Source organism: Alligator sinensis, unplaced genomic scaffold (genome assembly GCF_000455745.1).
Source record: "Alligator sinensis unplaced genomic scaffold, ASM45574v1 scaffold1097_1, whole genome shotgun sequence".
NCBI classification, from domain to species: Eukaryota; Metazoa; Chordata; order Crocodylia; family Alligatoridae; genus Alligator; species Alligator sinensis.
In genome coordinates this window covers 1,909,223-1,926,939 of record NW_005841950.1, presented here as the reverse complement: position 1 = coordinate 1,926,939, position 17,717 = coordinate 1,909,223, and the positions used below count along the sequence as shown (strand labels likewise).

At 54.3% G+C, this 17,717-nt stretch overlaps 1 protein-coding gene across 5 annotated transcripts in view; it reads left to right on the top strand.

The window, feature by feature from the left end:
- The window catches only part of PATL2 (PAT1 homolog 2), a 17,449-nt gene extending 215 nt beyond the window's left edge, over positions 1 to 17,234 (top strand). The window contains exons 2-19 of one of the 5 annotated variants that reach the window (XM_006020265.3): positions 739 to 841; positions 1,350 to 1,786; positions 2,591 to 2,659; positions 3,041 to 3,100; positions 3,969 to 4,136; positions 4,466 to 4,549; positions 5,482 to 5,636; positions 5,977 to 6,057; positions 6,697 to 6,838; positions 7,364 to 7,484; positions 7,571 to 7,668; positions 8,348 to 8,392; positions 12,900 to 13,048; positions 13,308 to 13,467; positions 14,102 to 14,242; positions 14,498 to 14,595; positions 14,685 to 14,834; positions 16,701 to 17,234. In XM_006020265.3, coding sequence (XP_006020327.1) covers positions 739 to 841; positions 1,350 to 1,786; positions 2,591 to 2,659; positions 3,041 to 3,100; positions 3,969 to 4,136; positions 4,466 to 4,549; positions 5,482 to 5,636; positions 5,977 to 6,057; positions 6,697 to 6,838; positions 7,364 to 7,484; positions 7,571 to 7,668; positions 8,348 to 8,392; positions 12,900 to 13,048; positions 13,308 to 13,467; positions 14,102 to 14,242; positions 14,498 to 14,595; positions 14,685 to 14,834; positions 16,701 to 16,740 — 2,301 coding nt within the window. In that variant the 3' untranslated portion in view covers positions 16,741 to 17,234. Of the gene's footprint in view, positions 1 to 738; positions 842 to 1,349; positions 1,787 to 2,590; positions 2,660 to 3,040; positions 3,101 to 3,968; positions 4,137 to 4,462; positions 4,550 to 5,481; positions 5,637 to 5,976; positions 6,058 to 6,696; positions 6,839 to 7,363; positions 7,485 to 7,570; positions 7,669 to 8,347; positions 8,393 to 12,899; positions 13,049 to 13,307; positions 13,468 to 14,101; positions 14,243 to 14,497; positions 14,596 to 14,684; positions 14,835 to 16,700 lie in introns of all 5 variants that reach the window. The other 4 variants (XM_025199913.1, XM_006020264.3, XM_025199914.1 and 1 more) reach the window with 4 other exon arrangements.
- Positions 17,235 to 17,717: the final 483 nt, after the last annotated feature.

Genomic DNA, 17,717 nt, shown 5'->3' with positions numbered 1-17,717 from the left:
GCCCCGCGGCGCTGTGGGCGGGGTGTGGTGCAGGGGAAGCCCCGGGGTGGCGGCATCCTTGCCCCGAGGGTGGCTGCTCGCAGCTCCGGGCGCCCCGGCCCCGGCCCCTGTTGGACACCTGCACGTGCCTCTTGCTCCGCGGCTTCGCGCTCCCGCCCCGAGGTGCAGGAGGAGGGTGGGAGGCGCCTGCGCTGTCCCCCTGCCCCCGCGCAGATCCCCGGCACCTCTGCCGCAGCTTCTCCTCCGTGGCCCAAGTGCGGCCGCTCCTGCGGGTGCCGGCTCCCCGCGAGCTCGCTCCTGCCAGGCCCCGGTGGGCTCGTGCTCCATGTCGGGCCCCTTGCCCCGGCCCCTGCGCTGGGCTTCTTGGCACTCTCTGACCCTATGCAACTTGTGGCAGGATTGGGCCCTGAAGGTTTAAAGCATACTGAAGGAAGGTGCCTCTCTTACTGATTGATGCAGGGAGGGATGAAAGTTTACAAAAAGTAGGACCATCTCCTTTCACTTTTCAGTTAGTACCTTGGAGGTATGTGAGCAGTACAGCTGGTCCTGAGCTGGCCAGCAGGGAATTGCCCCATCTGCAGTTGTTTGGAAGGGTGTTTTGTCAATACTGGGGTGCTCCTTTTGCGTGAAGCCCATGCCTCTGGCTGCAGGCAAGTGGTACTGTCTCCTGCCTCTACCGTTTAGCTTCATGAAGGGACTGGGATATGCTGTTGCTCCTCTCACTCTGTCCATTCCCAGGTCCTAGAAGATTACCTTCTGGCAGAAGATGCGCCTTTGCTGGAGGAAATGGCTGAGGAGGATGAAGAGATTGACCTGTACAATGACATGACCTTTGGGTTAGGTAGGGAGGGGCTCTGGTCTTGAGGAAAAATAACTGTGGGCCCAGGAAGGCTTCAATATTAGCAGGTAGGCTGGGAGGGGTGGGAGAGGAGAGGCTCATGGTGCAGAGATCCGAGTCTTCATATTGTTAGAGTAGGAGGCTTGATGGCCACCCCTAAGCTAATGTATGGACAGCCTGTGGAACAGGCGGACTGTGTGGCATGCTGCACACTTGGAAGGAAGCAGAAAGAGCAACAGGTGGGCCAGGGTTACTCAGAAAGCAGAGTAGCAGGTGAGGCAGAGGAAAGGGATCAGATGGCACTTGAGAAGGGTGCTGAGGTAATTTGTGGCACTTCTGGCAAAAAAGCTGGTCCCCACTACATTAGCTTTTGACTGGTACCAGTGGGGGTGGGGGGAAAGGCAGAGCTTATTCAGGCAACCCTTCAGACTACCCAAAGGGTCTGTCATGGAGCTGCCAGGCAGTCCCCCAATGACCCATCTCCTGACTAGAGCTCTGCTTGCTTTTGAAGATCGAGACTCCATGGAAGAGGAGGTGGCCAAAGCTCCAGCCCCTCAAGATAAAGACCCTGAGCTAAGTCCCATGGACAAGAGTATTGAAGAAGGGACAGTGATGGAGGAGGATGAGGAGAGCAAGGCTGTGGAGGAGCCTGGGCCTGAGGCAGAAGAGAAGCCTTCTATTCTGGAGGAGATGGATGAGGCAGAGGAAGAACATGAAGGGGAGCCTGGGACTCAGCTAGAGGACTATGGTGACATGGAGGAAGAGGGAGAGCTAGGGGCAGATGAGGAGGTAGAGGTAGAGGTGGAGGAAGAAGAGGATGAAGAGGAGGACGATGATGAGCAGGAGGAAGAGGAGCAGCAGCACCATGATGATGGGGACTCCAAGGAGCAGAATGACCTGGGAGACCCAGCAGTGATGAGAGCAGTGCATGGCAAGCCCACCCTGGAGGTAAGGCCCAGGCCCAGCCCTAGCTCTGACTGGGTCTAGGAGCATGGTTGGCTCTGGTGCCTCTGGACAAGGGATCTCACCTTGACCTGAACCTGTTCAGCCTCCACAAGAGAAGGCTGAGGGGGGATCTAGTGGCCGTTTACAAACTAGTCAGGGGGAACCAGCAGGCATTGGGGGAGTCCCTGTTCCCCCGAGCACTACCAGGAGTGACAAGAAATAAGTCACAAGCTGGCAGAGGGTAGATTCAGGCTAGACATCAGGATGTGCTACTTCACTGTCCGGGCGGCTAGGATCTGGAACCAGCTTCCAAGAGAAGTGGTGCTGGCTCCTACCCTGGGGGTCTTTAAGAGGAGGCTGAGTGAACACCTTGCCAGGGTTGTTTGACCCCAGTACTCTTTCCTGCCATGGCAGGGGGTTGGACTTGATCTGTCAAGTCTCTTCCGACCCTACCAACTATGAAACTGCCTGACTTGGCCCATTGCCTTGGGCTGTGCCTCATCCAAGTGGGAGGATCCCAGCTGGGGCATGGGGTCTGCTGGGAAGTGGCACAACATTTTCCTGCTGCAGGCCCCTTCTCCCTCGTGCCACTAGGGTGCCAGGTGCTAAGCCCGGTCCTTCCCCCAACTCTGCTCTTGCTATTAGGTTCCAGGGCAAGTCCCTGACCCCTCTCCCTGGAGCAGGAGGGAGAGAAGGGAAAGCTTGCCCCTTTCCCAGCATCCAGGGGTGACTCCTCCAGCTGCCTGCTCCCTGGGAGCTGAATGCTGGTCTCCTCTGCCCTTTCAAGCTCTCGCCTTTGCCCTGCAGAGTCTGGACTCAGCAGTTGTGGACAGCAGCATTGGCTCCAGCTGGGAAGGGTACAAAGCAGATGATTTGGTAAGCAGCAAGCGTCCTGTCTTCAGTCAGGCCATGTCTGCTCCTGCCTCCTACCAGAGAATGCTCCCTGCTGGAGGGTTAGATGGCGTGGGAGGGGATATAGGCTTCCCACCACATTGTGGGTCCTCCTGCCTGATTCCTTCCCTATGTGTCCCTATAGCTCCCATGCTGGGAAACCTGGGACGAAGTGGGGGAGCTCTCTGGCACAACTATGACTCCTGCTCAGGTCCCCATAGTGCCTTCTGCAGGCAGGGGCTGGCATTTAAGCTGTTCCTGCCTGTGCCCTGTCCTCCCCCTGATATTCTCCCTTTTGGCCCCTCTATCTTTTCCTGGGGAGTCCTTTTTTTTTTTTCCCCCTGACTAGCTCCTGCTGCCTTCCAGGTGCTTGCAGATGTGTGGTCTTCATCCCCTGGCAGTATCCCATCACATCACATGCTGGAGGTGAGCACTGCCCTTTGCCTTCTCTCCTGCATCCAGAAGGGCTGCAGGCTGCAGCACTGTGGGCCCCTCTGTACCTCTAGGGCAGCAGGGGGCACCCAGGGTCCAAGCCAAAGTGCTTGCTGGGTTTTGGGGAGGGCTGACATTGGATGGCTTCTAAGCATGGCCTGCAGGAGCTGCTCCTCTAGTGGGAAGGAGCTTGATGCAGGTCTGTTGGCATAGAGGGAAAATGGGATCTCGAGGTATTGAGAGGTTCTCCAAGAGCAGGCTAGTGCACAAAGGCTCATGGGAGAGAAACTGCCTACCCTGTGCAGCTGAACTGATGCTCCAGTGGGGCTTGGGATCTTTGTAGGGCTGACACTTCTCCAGCTGCACAGCTCCTTAGGGGATTGGGAGAGCCAGCCTGCTCCAGGCACAGAACATGGCCCCTCTCATGGCCCCCAGCCAGAGGAAGTGGCTGTAGCAAGAGCTCTGTCAGAGCAGGTCCTCTTCTCTCTGGCCTGTGCCCCCTCCAGCCCGTGGCCTGGGCATGTGTGGGAGGAGGCCTTTTCAGCTGCTTTCCGAGGAGAAGATGGTTAGCCACTTACATAGCTTGGAGTTGTGGCCTAGCATGCTTGTGGTGGCTACTAGAGTTTGCGCTCTGCTGCTCTTAGCCAGTTCTCCCAGCTGCTCTTAGCTAATGCTTCCACCCAGGATTATGGGTGGCCTAAAGGACAAGTTTGATCTGTTTGGGTCAGCAAGCAGTGGTGAGGGAACCTAGTCCCTAGTAGGGGGGATGGCAGGGATTGTGAGAGCCTCTCTCCCTTGGATCCCCCGCGTGCCTGGGACATAATGCAATGGCTCTTTCATAGTGTTCCCCTGTTCCCCATAGGACAAAGCCATCCTTCAAGTGCTGGAAAGGGTCCCCCCCACATCTCACATGAGCCTGGACTTCCTTGGCTCCCCAGTGCAGAGAGGGTACCCAGGCTCCCCAGGACTCAAGCGCCCAAACTTCAGGATGATGTCCCCTAAATCCTTCCCTCAGCGGTTCATGCGGCAGGTAAGGGACTCCTGTTGTCTGTCCTGTTGTGACCATCTCCCCCTCTTCTGTCGCATGTGAAACCAAGAGCAAGCTATGCCTTGAGAGTCTTCTCTCTGGAGTTTCTCTGTACCTTGCTGAGGTAGCCTGCATGCTGTGCTGCCCTCTTACAGCAGCCAGACTACTGTAAAATCCCTGTGTGCCTCCTGTTCTATTTCATTTATACCTACGAATGCTGATATAGCAAGGCACGCTGCTGGGCAGGCCTTGGGTGCCTGGCACCTTGGGCCCAACCTATTAGCTTGCCACAGCTCTGCTTCCAGTAACACTCCCTGTCTCCTGTGCAGCAGTCTCCCATGATGCCTCGCTCCCTGTACTCCCCTCGGCCCTTCACGCCACCCCGCAGAGCTTCTCCTCTCTTCACTCCCAGTCAGGTAAGGCACTGGGTGGTGGCGGTGGCTGCTGCTGCTACTCTTGGCCACAGCCTCCTGTGGGTGCCAATACACAAGGACTAGACAGGGTTGCAGCTAACCAACCCATCACCTGCTGGGGTTGTATGGGAGGCTTTGGCCAAAGCACTGAACCTGACCAGCCTGGCTGCAAGTCCTGCTCTGTACCAGGGAGTGTCTCCTGAGTGTCTTAATTGGGAGAGCTTTCTGCACTGAGTGGCAGGAGCAGCGCTTGTAACATCTGCGGGAGTTTTCCTGAAGAGTTCTTGTTGAGAGGATCAGCTGGTGGTTATTACTGGACTCTTCTCCTGCAGGAGGGAGTTCCATAGGTGGGTTGCATAGTAACTCCCTTAGTCCAAGTCAAACACCTCTTAATCCCAAAAGTCATTCCTTTTTGGCTTCTGGGGCATGTCCAGGCAAGGGCTCTGTGTACATAATTTTGGGCTTCCTCTTCCCAAACAACATGGCTGTCCTCCTTCCCATGGCATCCCAAGCCCCTCGGATGCATCATCCTGGATGATGCAGAGGCCAGCATTGATGGTGATTCCTGACATAGGCGGGTGGGCAGGCGCTGGGCCAGCTCCTGAGACCTGTGAATAGGTCACTTGCTGACTCCATATGCATGAGGACCGCATCAGGTTCTTTCTCCAGTCACCATCCTGGCTGCATCTGCTGCAAAATGCCAAAGTCCCAGAAGTGGTCTCTGGCTACCTGTGCAGGTTCCTCTCTGCCCCATCCTACTCTCTGCAGTCCCCTCAGTGAGATGAGTGGTCCTGCCATCTAATCAAGAGCCAGTGGGTGCAGGAGCACAGGGGGCTCAAACATGACTATTCTGGAAGGCAGTGGACTCCTTTGGGAGAGGTATTCAAGAGGTGTTCTTGCTCTAGGTCCTTAATGCTTCTTTCCTCCCCTTTCAGAGCTCAGAGTACACATCTCCAATGCCCTTCAGGCCCATGTCACCCAATATCAGGACACCAACGCAGCCTTTGGGTATGCGCTTCGGCCCCATGTCACCCTCTCTGGACCCCTCACTCTTCTTTAGTCCATCAGCTGGCCTCCAAGGGAAGTTCAGGTATGGAGCTGGCAGGTGCAACATCCAAGTCTTGCGGTTCCTAAATGTGTTGGAAGGGAGGGCCAGGGGGGAAAGCAGTCTCCATCCCCTCAACTGTGGCAGGTGAAGACAGCTGGAGAGAGACTATTCTGAAATGAAAGCTGAACCCCTAGGCCCCTGATGGATGGAGGGCTAGGGGAGGCATTGTGTGGCTGGTAAACCCCACAGATGTTAGTTTAGCCTGCTGGTGGAGCTGCCTTTCTGTGAAAGTCAGTGGCCAGCTGTGCTCTCTGCCTGGTGGCCACCCACTGCCAGGCCTTCCTTGTCACTGGATCTTGCCCTCCCCTGGATTCCTTTGCAGTGTGCCCAGCCACATGACTCAGCTGCACCCCCAGCATCAACGGATCCTGAACCAACGGCAGCAGCGAGGGCAGGTGCAGAGGTAAAGTTGTTGGTAGACTTGAGGCGCGTTCTCCCTGCAGAGCCTGCTTCTATGGGTGACTCCCACTGCCACATCCTTACATGGCTGGAAAGGTCGGGGGGAGGGAAGGGTGAAGAGCAGCTGGGCAGGAGGAGAAGTCTGGCCTCCCTTTTCCCATGCAAATGAGGTCAAGCAAGGGGAGACAGGTGAAGACCCAGAGTTTCAGGGGAAACCAGTTAACTGGGTGGGACACACCCTGATGGTGGGGTCAGTTCTGGTATGGGGAGTCTTGTCTGAATCCTGCACCCGCCTTCACCGGCTCAGCCTGAGAAGGGAGGATCTAGGACTGGGGACGGTGGGCCCAGGCGCAATGCAGAGAAATGGGGCCATCCCCTCCCAAAGTGGACAAGGGCTGGAGGGAAGGAGCAACCTGCATGTTTACTCAAACTTCTGGGTCCTGTGAAAGGATGGCTGTCCCATTTTATTTGCTCAGTGCTGTTCCCTTTCCCTATGCCTCCCCTGCTTCCCAGTTCCCCTTGGCCATTTTCCCCAGATAGCCCACCTGCCTGGTCCACGGACGTGGGGTAGCAAGAGAGGGGCTGGGTGATGTGGGTTTGTATCTGTAGGGAATAACACTGGGGTGTGGTTTCTTGCCTGAAGCATCTCCCCCAAGAAGCCCTGGTCCCCAAAGGCAGACCCCTATGCTGGGCTCATGACTCTCAAGGAGAAGGACTGGGTCATCAAGGTGCAGATGATGCAGTTGCAGAGTGAGAATCCCCACTTGGATGACTACTATTACCAGGTGAGCAGAAGGATCCAATGCCTTCTCCCCTTCAAAAGGGAGACAGCTGCATGCCTCTCCCCAACTGGGCGAAGCTTGGGCTTTCACCCACACCTCACCTGGCTCAGCTGAGTGTTTCTCCCACCTGCCCCTATGCTTAAAGGGGAGATCCTCCCAGCAGGAGGAGGTTGAAGCCACCAAGTGGTTGCCCCCCTCAGCCAGTCTGGCTCTGTCCCCCAGGCCTTCATATCCAACACTCAGCCCAGGTATTGGGACTGAGAGCAGGGCTGGCATCTCAGTGCATCTGGTCTGTCCTGACCAGGCCTATAGCAGGTGTACTATAGCAGGACACGGGTGGCAGAGGGCTAAGATCCCAACTGAGAGCTAAACCATACACACTAGCCCTAGGAGCCATGGGCTTCTGTGGCCAAACCAGTAATTCTGCCCTCTTCCTCCCCAGCAGGAGGGTAGAGTTCCTGTCATTCACCATGGGGCTGTTCCCACTCTGCCCTCTCTCACCACTGCTCTGCCATCCTGTGCTTGCAGGCATATTACCACCGGTTGGAGCGAAAGCAGGCAGAGGAGGAGCTTTTTGGGGGCCGGAGCAAGCAGGAGCCTCCCAAGCTAGTCACACCTTATATCCAGAAGATGGAGACCTACGACTCTGGTAAGGGGCTTGGGTGATGAGATATGACCTGAGCAAGCTGTGGGGCTACAGGGGGACCAGGCACACTACATCTCTGTCTCTTCCAGTGGTGCGCATAGCAGGATCACTGGGCCAGGTTGCCATGTCCACGTGCTACAGCCCCCGCAGGGCCATTGATGCTGTGCACCATGCCCTACTGGAAGAGGTATGTAGGGGACTGCCCACAGAGCCCTGGGCACATAACAGACCAGCAGCCCCTGAGTTCACCCTGAGTCTTAGTATGGCCTTAGCTGCTGGCTAATTTACTTAAAGCGGGAGTTGTCAACCTGCAGCACAGATGCTACAAGTGGCATGGGCAGCCTGTGTGTCATGTGGCAGACTGGGGAGGGAATAGGCAGCACAGAGGGCAGGGAGCAGAAAGCAGAGCAGGTAAGCGAACAAGATCAGGGTGGCATTCAAGAAGGGCATGAGGTTAATTTTGTGGAACACCTGCAAAAAAAAAAAAAAAAAAAAAAAAAAAGGTTTTCCCCTCCTGGCTTAACTGGAGAGACTGGGGCCTCTTGCTCAACCCTCCAGAGGCTGCTGTGGCTAGCAGGGCACTGGTGCACAGGGCTGTAGCTAAGCATAGCATTGGGGCTGAGCTGGGCTAAGGAGCTGGGTAATGAGGCCTTTCTCCAAGGGAAAACTTGCTTGGGTGGAAGCTTTGCTGACTCCACCCTGCCCAGGCAAGCTGGAATTGGTGTCAGGATACAGAGCCCCCAGCTCATCCCTCATCTGCTATCCATACTTTTCTGGTAGCAGTCTGGGCAGAGCCTCCAATGCCAGGGCAGCTGCATCTCATGCAGGTGGTGACTATTTTCCTTTCTTCCCTCCTGGATCCAAAGGCTGCAGGGAACCAGAGGCTTCGAGCACTGGACAGGATCGAGAAGGTGAGAGGACTTGTTGGGCCCTATTGTGGCATTCTCAGTAATGCATCCCTCCTCCCACTGAGATGCTGTGTGGGGAGCTGGGAGCCATCCAGCTGAAAGGTGGGTGCCATTAGAAACTTGCTTTTGGCTCCTTTTCTAAGGTCTCCAGCCCTGCTAAGTCTGGATTTGGTGAGTGTAGTTGCTTAGTGCTGAGATCCTCTGTGGGGAGGGAAGGCTGACATCTGTGGGTCCAAGTGAGCTGGGGACAAGTCTGACAGCACCTCCAAGCAGCCTTGGAAGGTGCTCTGGGATTTATAGATGCTAGGGTTGGAAGGGACCTCAGTAGACTGAGTCTGACCCCCTCCTGTGGCAGGAAAAAGTGGTGAAGTCGTGTGACCCCAGCCAGGTGCTTGTCTAGTCTCTTGAAGACACCCCCCCACCCCCACAAAGTAGGGGAGAGCACCACCTCCCTTGGAAGCCTGTTCCAGATTCTGGCAACCCTAACGGTGGAAAAAGTTATTTCTGATGTCCAACCTAAATCTGCTTTCTATCAGCTTGTGGCCATTGTTCCTGGTTTTTCCAGAGAGGGTGCCCTGGTAAACAGCATATCCTATTCCCTGCTGCCGCTTACCCCTCTCTAGTGAATTGGTATACTGCCACAAGATTTCCCACCCCCCTCAGCCTTCTCTTGCAGAGGCTGTAAAGATCCAGGTCCCTCAGCCTTTTCTCATAGGGCCTTCCCTGCAGGCCTGTAACCATATGAATGGCCCTCCTCTGGACCCACTCGAGATGTCCATATCCCTCTTGAATTGCGGCACTCAGAATTGGATGCAGTACTTCAGCTGCAGCCTGACCAGTGCTGCATAAAGGGGAAGCATCACCTCCCTGGACCTGCTCGTGGTGCACCTACTAATGCATGACAAAGTGTGGTTAGCTCTTCTAATTACTTCATCATATTGACAACTTTATATTCATCTTGGAGTTGGCAATGACACAGATCTTTCTGCTGCTGTGCTGCTGAGAAGGTCATCCCTGAGCCTATAGGTGTGCTGGCGATTCCCTCTCCCTAGGTGCAGCACCTTGCATTTGTACTTGTTGAACTGCATCCTATTGTTCTCTGCCCAATCCTCTAACCTGTCCAGGTCTGCCTGGATTCAGTTTTTTCCCCATCAGTGTGTTTACTTTGCCCCATAGTCTTGTCATCTGCAAATTTGGAAAGAGCGCTTTCCACACCCTTATCCAGGTCATTGATGAAGATATTGAACAGCATCGGCCCAAGGACTGAGTCTTGGGGGGGACCCCACTGCCCACATCTTTCCAGGTCGATACCAACCTGTCTACCACCACTCTGAGTACAACCCTTAAGCCAATTTGCCACCCATGTGACTAATCATCTATGGCATAGCTGTTCAATTTATGAGACTAGGATAGGATACCTTGTTGAAGGCCTTCTTAAAGTCCAAGTAGATGACATCTACGTTGACTCCTGCATCTAAGCACTTTGTGACCTGGTCATAACAAGAAACAAGGTAAGTCAGGCAGGATCTACCTGCTATGAACCCATGTTTGTTGCCCTTCAGCATTATTACCTGCTGGACTCCTACAAATGTGATCCTTGATAATTTTTTCAAGGGTTTTCCCAAGGATAGAGGTAAGGCTAACTGGCCTATAGTTACCTGGATCCTCCTTCCTCCCCTTCTTGAAAATAGGGACCACAATTGGCCCTTTTCCAATCCTCTGGGACCTCACCTGAGCTCCATGAGTGCTCAAACAGCTGTGCCAGTGGCTCTGCTATGACGCTGGCTAATTCTTTCAGCACCCTTGGATGGAGCTCATCCAGTCCCACTGATTTTTAAACACATCCAGCCAAGTGTCTCTTTACTAGGTCGGCACTGATAATAAGTGGTCTGGTGTTCCTCCTGCTTCATTCTGTAATGCATTTGGGGGATTTGTCTAGATCTGTGTTCATAGTTTCATAGTTTCATAGTTTCAGGGTCGGAAGGGACCTAATAGATCTTCTAGCCCGACCCCCCGCCAGGGCGGGAGAACAACCCAAAAACACAAACAAAACCACTCACCCTAAAAACAAAAACGGGACTCAAATGAGTCCAGCCAGGTAAGTATCCAGCCTCTTCTTAAAGATCCCCAGGGTAGGGGCCAGCACCACCTCCCTTGGAAGTTGGTTCCAGCTCCTAGCCGCCCTAACTGTGAAGTAGTTTTTTCGGATGTCCAATCTGTACCTCCTCTCCATCAACTTGTGCCCATTACTCCTTGTTATGCCAGCGGGGGCTAGGGGAAACAGCGTCTCCCCCAAACCCTTCTGGTTCCCCCTAGTGAGTTTATAGACGGTCACCAGGTCCCCCCTCAGCCTTCTCTTGTGGAGGCTGAATAGGTTCAAGTCCCGCAGTCTCTCACTGTAGGGTCTGCCCTGTTGTCCCCGGATCATGCGGGTGGCCCTCCTCTGGACCCTCTCCATGTTGTCCACATCCCTCCTGAAATGGGGCGCACAGAACTGGACACAATACTCCAGCTGCGGCCTGACCAGCGTCGCATAGAGGGGGAGGATCACCTCCCTGGCTCTACTCGAGATGCACCTGTGGATGCACGACAAGGTCCGGTTAGCCCTGCCAACCATGACCTCGCATTGTCGGCCCATGTTCATCTTGGAGTCAATAATGACACCAAGATCCCTTTCCGCCTCCGTGCTCTCAAGTAGGGAGCTCCCCATCTTATAAGTGTGCTGCTGGTTCCTACTACCCAAGTGCAGCACCCTGCACTTGTCCGTATTGAAACGCATCCTGTTCCTGTCTGCCCACCCCTGTAACCTATCCAGATCCTTCTGCAATCTCTCTCTCCCTGCTAGCGTGCTCACCTCCCCCCAAATTTTGGTGTCATCAGCGAATTTAAACAGGTTGCTCTCCACCCCAACATCAAGATCGCTGATGAAGACATTGAACAGCGCAGGGCCCAGGACCGAGCCCTGGGGGGCTCCACTACCCACCTCCCCCCAAGTCGAATATGATCCATCCACCACCACCCTCTGAGTGCGACCCTTCAGCCAATCTGCAATCCATCTGACCGTGTAGGCATCTATGCCACAGTCGCCTAGTTTACTAATTAGGATGGGGTGAGAGACGGTGTCAAAGGCCTTGCTGAAGTCCAGAAAGACTACATCCACCGCGACACCTGCATCCATGGCCTTTGTGACCTGATCATAAAAGGCAATCAGGTTGGTCTGACATGATCTCCCCCTAATAAATCCATGCTGATTGCCCCTGAGCATCATCTCGGATGCCGGCCCATCACAAATGTGCTCCTTGATGATCTTCTCATCTTCTCTGTTCAAGAATACAGAGGCGCAAACTCATTGAAGAGCTCTGCTTTGTCCCTCCTGTGTCATCAACTGCCCTAGTCTATCCTGTATTGGTGCTATGCTGCCCTGCACTGCCTTTTTGCTCCCCATATACCTGAAGAAGGACTTCTTGTTGCCCTTAATTTTTGTCTCCATCTTAAGTTCTAATGCTGCTTTGGCCTTCCTGACTGATTCACTGCAAGTGGGAGCCAAGGAGGTATACTCCTTAGTAGCTACCCCCTGCTTCCACAGCCTGTATACCCCTTTTTTGCCCTTTAGGCTTTCTTGGATTTCCCTGTTTAGCAAAGAGGGCTTCTTGGCCCCTTTGCCTCCCTTTCTACACAGTGGGATTGCCTCCTGGCAGTGGGATGTTGCACCTTTATAGGGGCCTGTCTGCTGGGAGATTCTTCTTTCTCAGTTGCTTGCCTAGGGCTGTTCTGAAAGTTAGATGGTTTGTGTGTCCTGGTGTGGATGAGTTAATCCTTGCCCATGCCACCAGTCCCCTGTGGAGTTGATCTATCTGGAGCTCATAGCCTGTGACTTGGTTAAAGTGCCAAGGCAGTCTGTATTATCACAAGGCCTGGAAACCCCTGGGACCAACAAGAGCACAGAAAATCAGGGTGCTGGATCTCACTTGACTCCTGCTGTGGTGCCTTGATGTCTTGCTTACCAAGTACTGGCCTAGTCTGATCCTTTCTTGCTTAAAAAAACCGAAAACCAACAGAACACAAATGCATTTCCCCCCTACCCAGTGCCACACATCTTGTAGTTAAGCCTCCTGTATTTGGGAAAGTACAGGGCTTAACAACAGCTGAAATCTTTCCACTGCGTGCCCCTCCCTGCCCCCACCCCGACAACACACGCGCACACTCTGGGAAAACAAATTTAGGATCCATGGTCTCTCCTTCAGCTAATAGAGCTGTTGGATCTCAGCAGAGAGCATACAGTAAAACTAGGCTTGAGGACCCCTGGTCTCCACCCAGACTGAGACAGTGTCTTAGTGGACAGGAGTTGCTTGCCTGGCTGGAGTGTCTTGCCCAGTGAAATTCCCTGCCCTGCCCTGTAGTCACTGGGTTGAATACTGCAGGATGAAGTTGAAGGCTCCTTATCTGGGAGGAGAGGGATGTGTAGAGCTGATGAAGGCTCTCTCCACCTTAACTTGTCCTGTTTCTCCAGATGTTTCTGCAGCTGTTGGATGTGGAGGAAACACAGCGGAAAATTAACCTGGCACCAGAGGAACAGCACCCGCGCTTCCGGGAGAAGAAGAGCCGTGAAGTGGGCCGCATCTTCCACACCCTGAAGATTGGGGCGTGCGGCAGTGAGGAGTGAGTCGGATGGTGCGCATGAGTGTGCAACCTCACCGCATGCTTCTGGCCCCTAGGGAGGGATGGCCTGAGGGCAGGTATCAATCCCTTGGTGAAGCTCCAACCACCACCACAGAGTTGGTGGGAGGAAGGTCTCGGAGATTCTGGGTTTGAGAGAACCCGCTCAGTCTCCCTTGCTGGCGACCTCAGGTCCCTTTGCAGGCTGGGATGAGTCGTGGCTCCCATGGAGTCTGCACCAACTCCAGCCCCTGTCCTCCAGGGAGGCAGAGGATGAGTTCCTGCAAGTGCTGTGTGTGCGGAAGGGCAAGAAGCTGACGGCACGGCTGCTGCCCCACCTGGCGCGGGAGCAGGCCGAGGGGATCCTGGCTGCCATCACCCGCCACCTGCCATTCCTCATGAGGAAGGATGTACTAGATGAGGTAACAGCATGCAGGGGGCAAGGAGGAGCTGGGTACAGTCAGGGCACCAGTATGCACTCCTCATGCCACTCCCTGCTCTGAGCTGAGCAAAGGGCTTGGCCCCTGTGTTCACTCGGCACCCACTTATAAGTCCCTAGAAAGGCCCTTCTGGAAGCACTGCAGAGACTGACCAATGGTAGGGAGCTTGGGAGAAGGAAGTAGGAGGGGGCTGGTAGCTGGTTTAGGGGACTGGTCCCATTGACTGGGGACAGTGGTATGAGGGGGATGCGGGGCAGTGCCACTGAAAGAAAACAGTTCTAGCCGGAGAAGGGAGTCCTGTCAGGGAGCTGCACCAGGATGTGACCTAGTCTCTGAAGAGCGATTTCTACTTTCCTCTAACACCCTTGAGAGGGTTTGTGGGTGCACAACCCTGAATGATCCCACATCCCCTGTAATAGCAAGGGGAGATGCTCTTCCAGCTCTGCAAAACTTCCCAGTGCTACTTACTGGCTGGCTTAGCTTCCTAGCCTTTCTTGCACAGGCAGATGCCCTGTGGAAGCAGGGTCAGGGTGGGGACATTCCAGGAGTCAGGAATACAGCTCATCCCAGCGGGTGTTGGTCTTGACCCGCTACTGGCCCCTCTCTGCCCTGTTAGTCACTTCCAGTTCTCTACGGCCCCCTCAGTGAGATGGTGGGCAAGATGACCTTCAGTGAGCTCATTGAGGTCCTGCAGGAGCTGACCAGACCACTACCTGACTCGATAGAGTTGCCACTCACCATGGCCCTGAAGAACCAGGTGTGTTGGGTTAGGGTAATGCCCTCTGCAAAGATCTTGGGGGGAGAGGGGTATGCAGTTGGGAGGAGGGGCATCTGTCCCAGGTCTAGGCCAGGAAGTTGGCATGGAGAGCGGGACTCCAGGATACTTTCAGGAATTTGGCCCTTCTGGCATGGTGAAATCCTACTGTCTTGGTCCCAGACCAGGTAGCATAAGGCTGTGAGGGGCTGAGGCAGTGTTTCCTCCTCTGAGCTGTCAAAATGCATTTTCCTGCAGTTTGGGATCTCGCTTCTGTACTTGCTGCTGAGCCATGGTGAGAAACTGCTCTCCTCGGATGTGCCCCTGGAGCCGCATAGCGGGGACTTTGAGAAATGGTGAGGTACCACAGGGAGGGGGTGGAGGGTCTCTGCAGTGCATGCTGTGCCAGCCAGGTGCTCACTGCTGGGTTTGGTCCCCTCCTCAGGACCGACACTGTATTCCTGGTTGCCAGGGAGCTGTCCCAAGTGCCCAAGACCTCTCTGGTGGAGCCTCTTGTCCTCCCCAGCAACCTCCTCTCCTTGTTCTGCCGCTACCTAGATAAGCAGACCATCCACCGGCTGGAGGTCAAGATTGAGTGAGTAACGTCTGCACTGCCTGGCAAAGGGCACCAGGGCCTGGGCACTAGTAGGCTGACAGTGGTTGTTGCCTCTCCCAGGATGTGCTAGTCCCTCCATATGTGCCCTGCCCTGACTCTACCAGGATAGGAAGCGTCTAGGCAATGCCAGGGGTATGGGCAAAAGCCTTAAGGATCTCGGAGTAGCATAGTGCTGCAGGGGTGGGATCCTTGGAGGGCAAGAAGCCACTGCTGGCCTGCCCAAACCAAGGGTTTAGGTCTGAGCAGTGTGGAAGGAGTTGGGGTCTTTGGCAGAGCTCTGAGGGTCTCTGGGATAGTGGGGAGGACCTTGTGCCCACATAAATGGGGAGCTGAGATGGGACTGTCTGCCCTCAGACTTTCTGCCTCCCTGACTTTCTGCTAGTTGAGATGGGGCTGCCCTTGCAGTGCTGTCTGGGAAGCTGGCTCCAGTCTGCCCAGCCAGAGCTGAGGGTGTTAATGTTGGGCTGTGTTCCCTCTGCTGCTTTGTGCTCAAAGCTTTTGAGATGTCTGCCTTGTATAACCTTGCCACCCATGACTCTCCATTCAGACCTCTCTGCTGCTCAGTCCGTGCAAACTTCGAGATTCCCAGAGATGCCCTTTCTAGTATCAGAAGCATGGTCCACACTGCTGCAAGTTGCCCCTTACCCCAAATTGCTGGTCCTGCTACTTGGCAGAACCAGTGGTGCCATTGGAAAGGGATGTGGTCCAGACTTTTCAGTCATAGAGAAAGTGGTGTGGCATCCCTCCAGGGACATGACCCAGAGAGAGTCCTCAAGCTGGAAAGAGGGTTACATGTTGCAATGCACAATGGGTACAGATAGGCAGGGAGGGAGATCTGGCATGATGGATCTGGCTGGTCTTTGCACATGGAAATCTGGAAGCTGCCCAATATCCCAGAGCCAGCTGAATGGGGAAAAGTAGACCAGACTAATGTGGGAGTTTGGCAGCATGGCTTTGCTAGGCTATTTCCACCCTAAAACATACTGGTTCAGCATAGTCCAAGGCAGCTCTTTAATCTGTTCACTTGAAGTGCTTTGTTTGCTGTCCTAGGGCAGGCAGATCCCCAGCCGTCCTCAGGGAGGTGAGCTCCTTGCTGCCTGGTTGAGAAGTAAAAGTTACTAGCAGGCAGATAGGCCAGTCACTTCCTCCAGCACTTCCTTATGGGGCAAAGCAATGGAGGTTCCCTGGAGAGGGGCATGACTTAGCTCCACCATCCAAATGGGGGTGGTCCACATCACGGCAGTGAATCAAGCAGAAGGGAGATGGTTTCCTTGTGGCCAGGGGAAGATCCAGAGGAGGCTTGGTGGTGTGGTGGGACTTCCCTCTGGCTATACCCTGCATGCCCAACAAGCTCTTGAAGGTCACCAGCTTGTCAGCAGAAACCCTCCTGGGAGCTCTGTGTATGCTGTGATGTCTGAGCTAAGCAGTTGGTCTGCCTGCAGTCCTGGGGCTGAGGCTGGTGTGGGGGAGGGAGAGAGAGTAAATGGCAGCAAACTGAAGAGCTGAAAGCAGGAATTTTGCCAAGCAGACCCTGTGCCCATGAACTCATAGTATTCACAGCAAGGGGCTGTAGTCACCCCACTCCAGTCATGTAGCACACATGCAATGAGGTCTTTTCACTGCACATGTCCCACACAGCCAAAGGGAGTATGGTCATATCACCTGTGCAATCCTGGATCTGGTCCACCCATGCCTGTGGCAGGTGGCTTCTGTCATAGAAGCCTACATGACATGAGTTGGTGATGATGTAGGGGTAGTATTTGACCTGTGCCTGCCTAAAAGTGGGGTTATTGTGCCCTAATTTTGTGCCTTCTCCTATCCTGACCCCTGGATCTCTTCCTGCAGGTGTGCCTCACTGCCTTCGGAGACTGCTATGCTATGCTGAGGTGGCCTAGCCTTGGAGAAGAACAGATTAAACCAGCCTGCCAGGCAGTGATACTCATCCCTGCCAAAGTGCATGGGCATGGGCAATGACTTTGAGTTTTGAAATCGGACCGTACCCCAGCACAAGGGGCCTTTGAATTTTTTTTGCCTGGGCACTGCTAAGAGCATTACATAAGGGCCTGGTTGTGGCCCTGTCCACAGCCAGTGCCTGGGAGCACAGCACAGGGACACGGGTAACTTATTTGGGCCTCATCCAGCAGAAATGGGCATTGTGGTCCAGCTGGTGTGGGATAGGTCTGTACAGCTGGACACTGGGAGCACCTGGCTGGGAGGGTGATTTTGAGTTCATGTACAGCACTCACTGCAATAAAAGTGGCTTATGAGAACCTCCAGGCTCTGTGTATAAAGCACAAAGAGGCTTCTGTGCCTAAAACTTAAAACTGGGTTGTTGGGGGTTTTTTTGATGTGGAGGAGCAGCCCTTGTGTTTCCACCATGCTCTTGGCACCAGTGCACACCATCCTGCCAAGCACAGAACTACACTGTCTGTAGAAGTGGGAGGAGAAACTCCATGGCCCTGGCTTGTCTCTGCATGTCTGCAAGGCAGTCTAGCATACCTGTATGATATTGGGGGGGATAGAGATGCTGTCTAAACTGGGAGCTTTGCCACTGACAGAGCCCTGAATCTCACTCCTTTCTCAGAGCTGTGAACAATGAGCATATAATGCCAGCCTTTCCCAAGAAAGCTATTACCTCTAGTCTGGCCTTAGGAGAGTCAGCTAACAGAGCTAGTCCTTTACTAATCATTGTTAGCCTTCAAGTTTTACAGCAAACGCAACATCTCAAAGCTACTATTTCAGACTAACTCTAGACTGGGGCTGGATCACCCTCTGGAAAACTTTCTTCCCAGTATTCTTAATCAAAGTAGAGATTCTGGAACACAACGTGGCATTGTGCTCAAGACACCTGCTATCTCATGT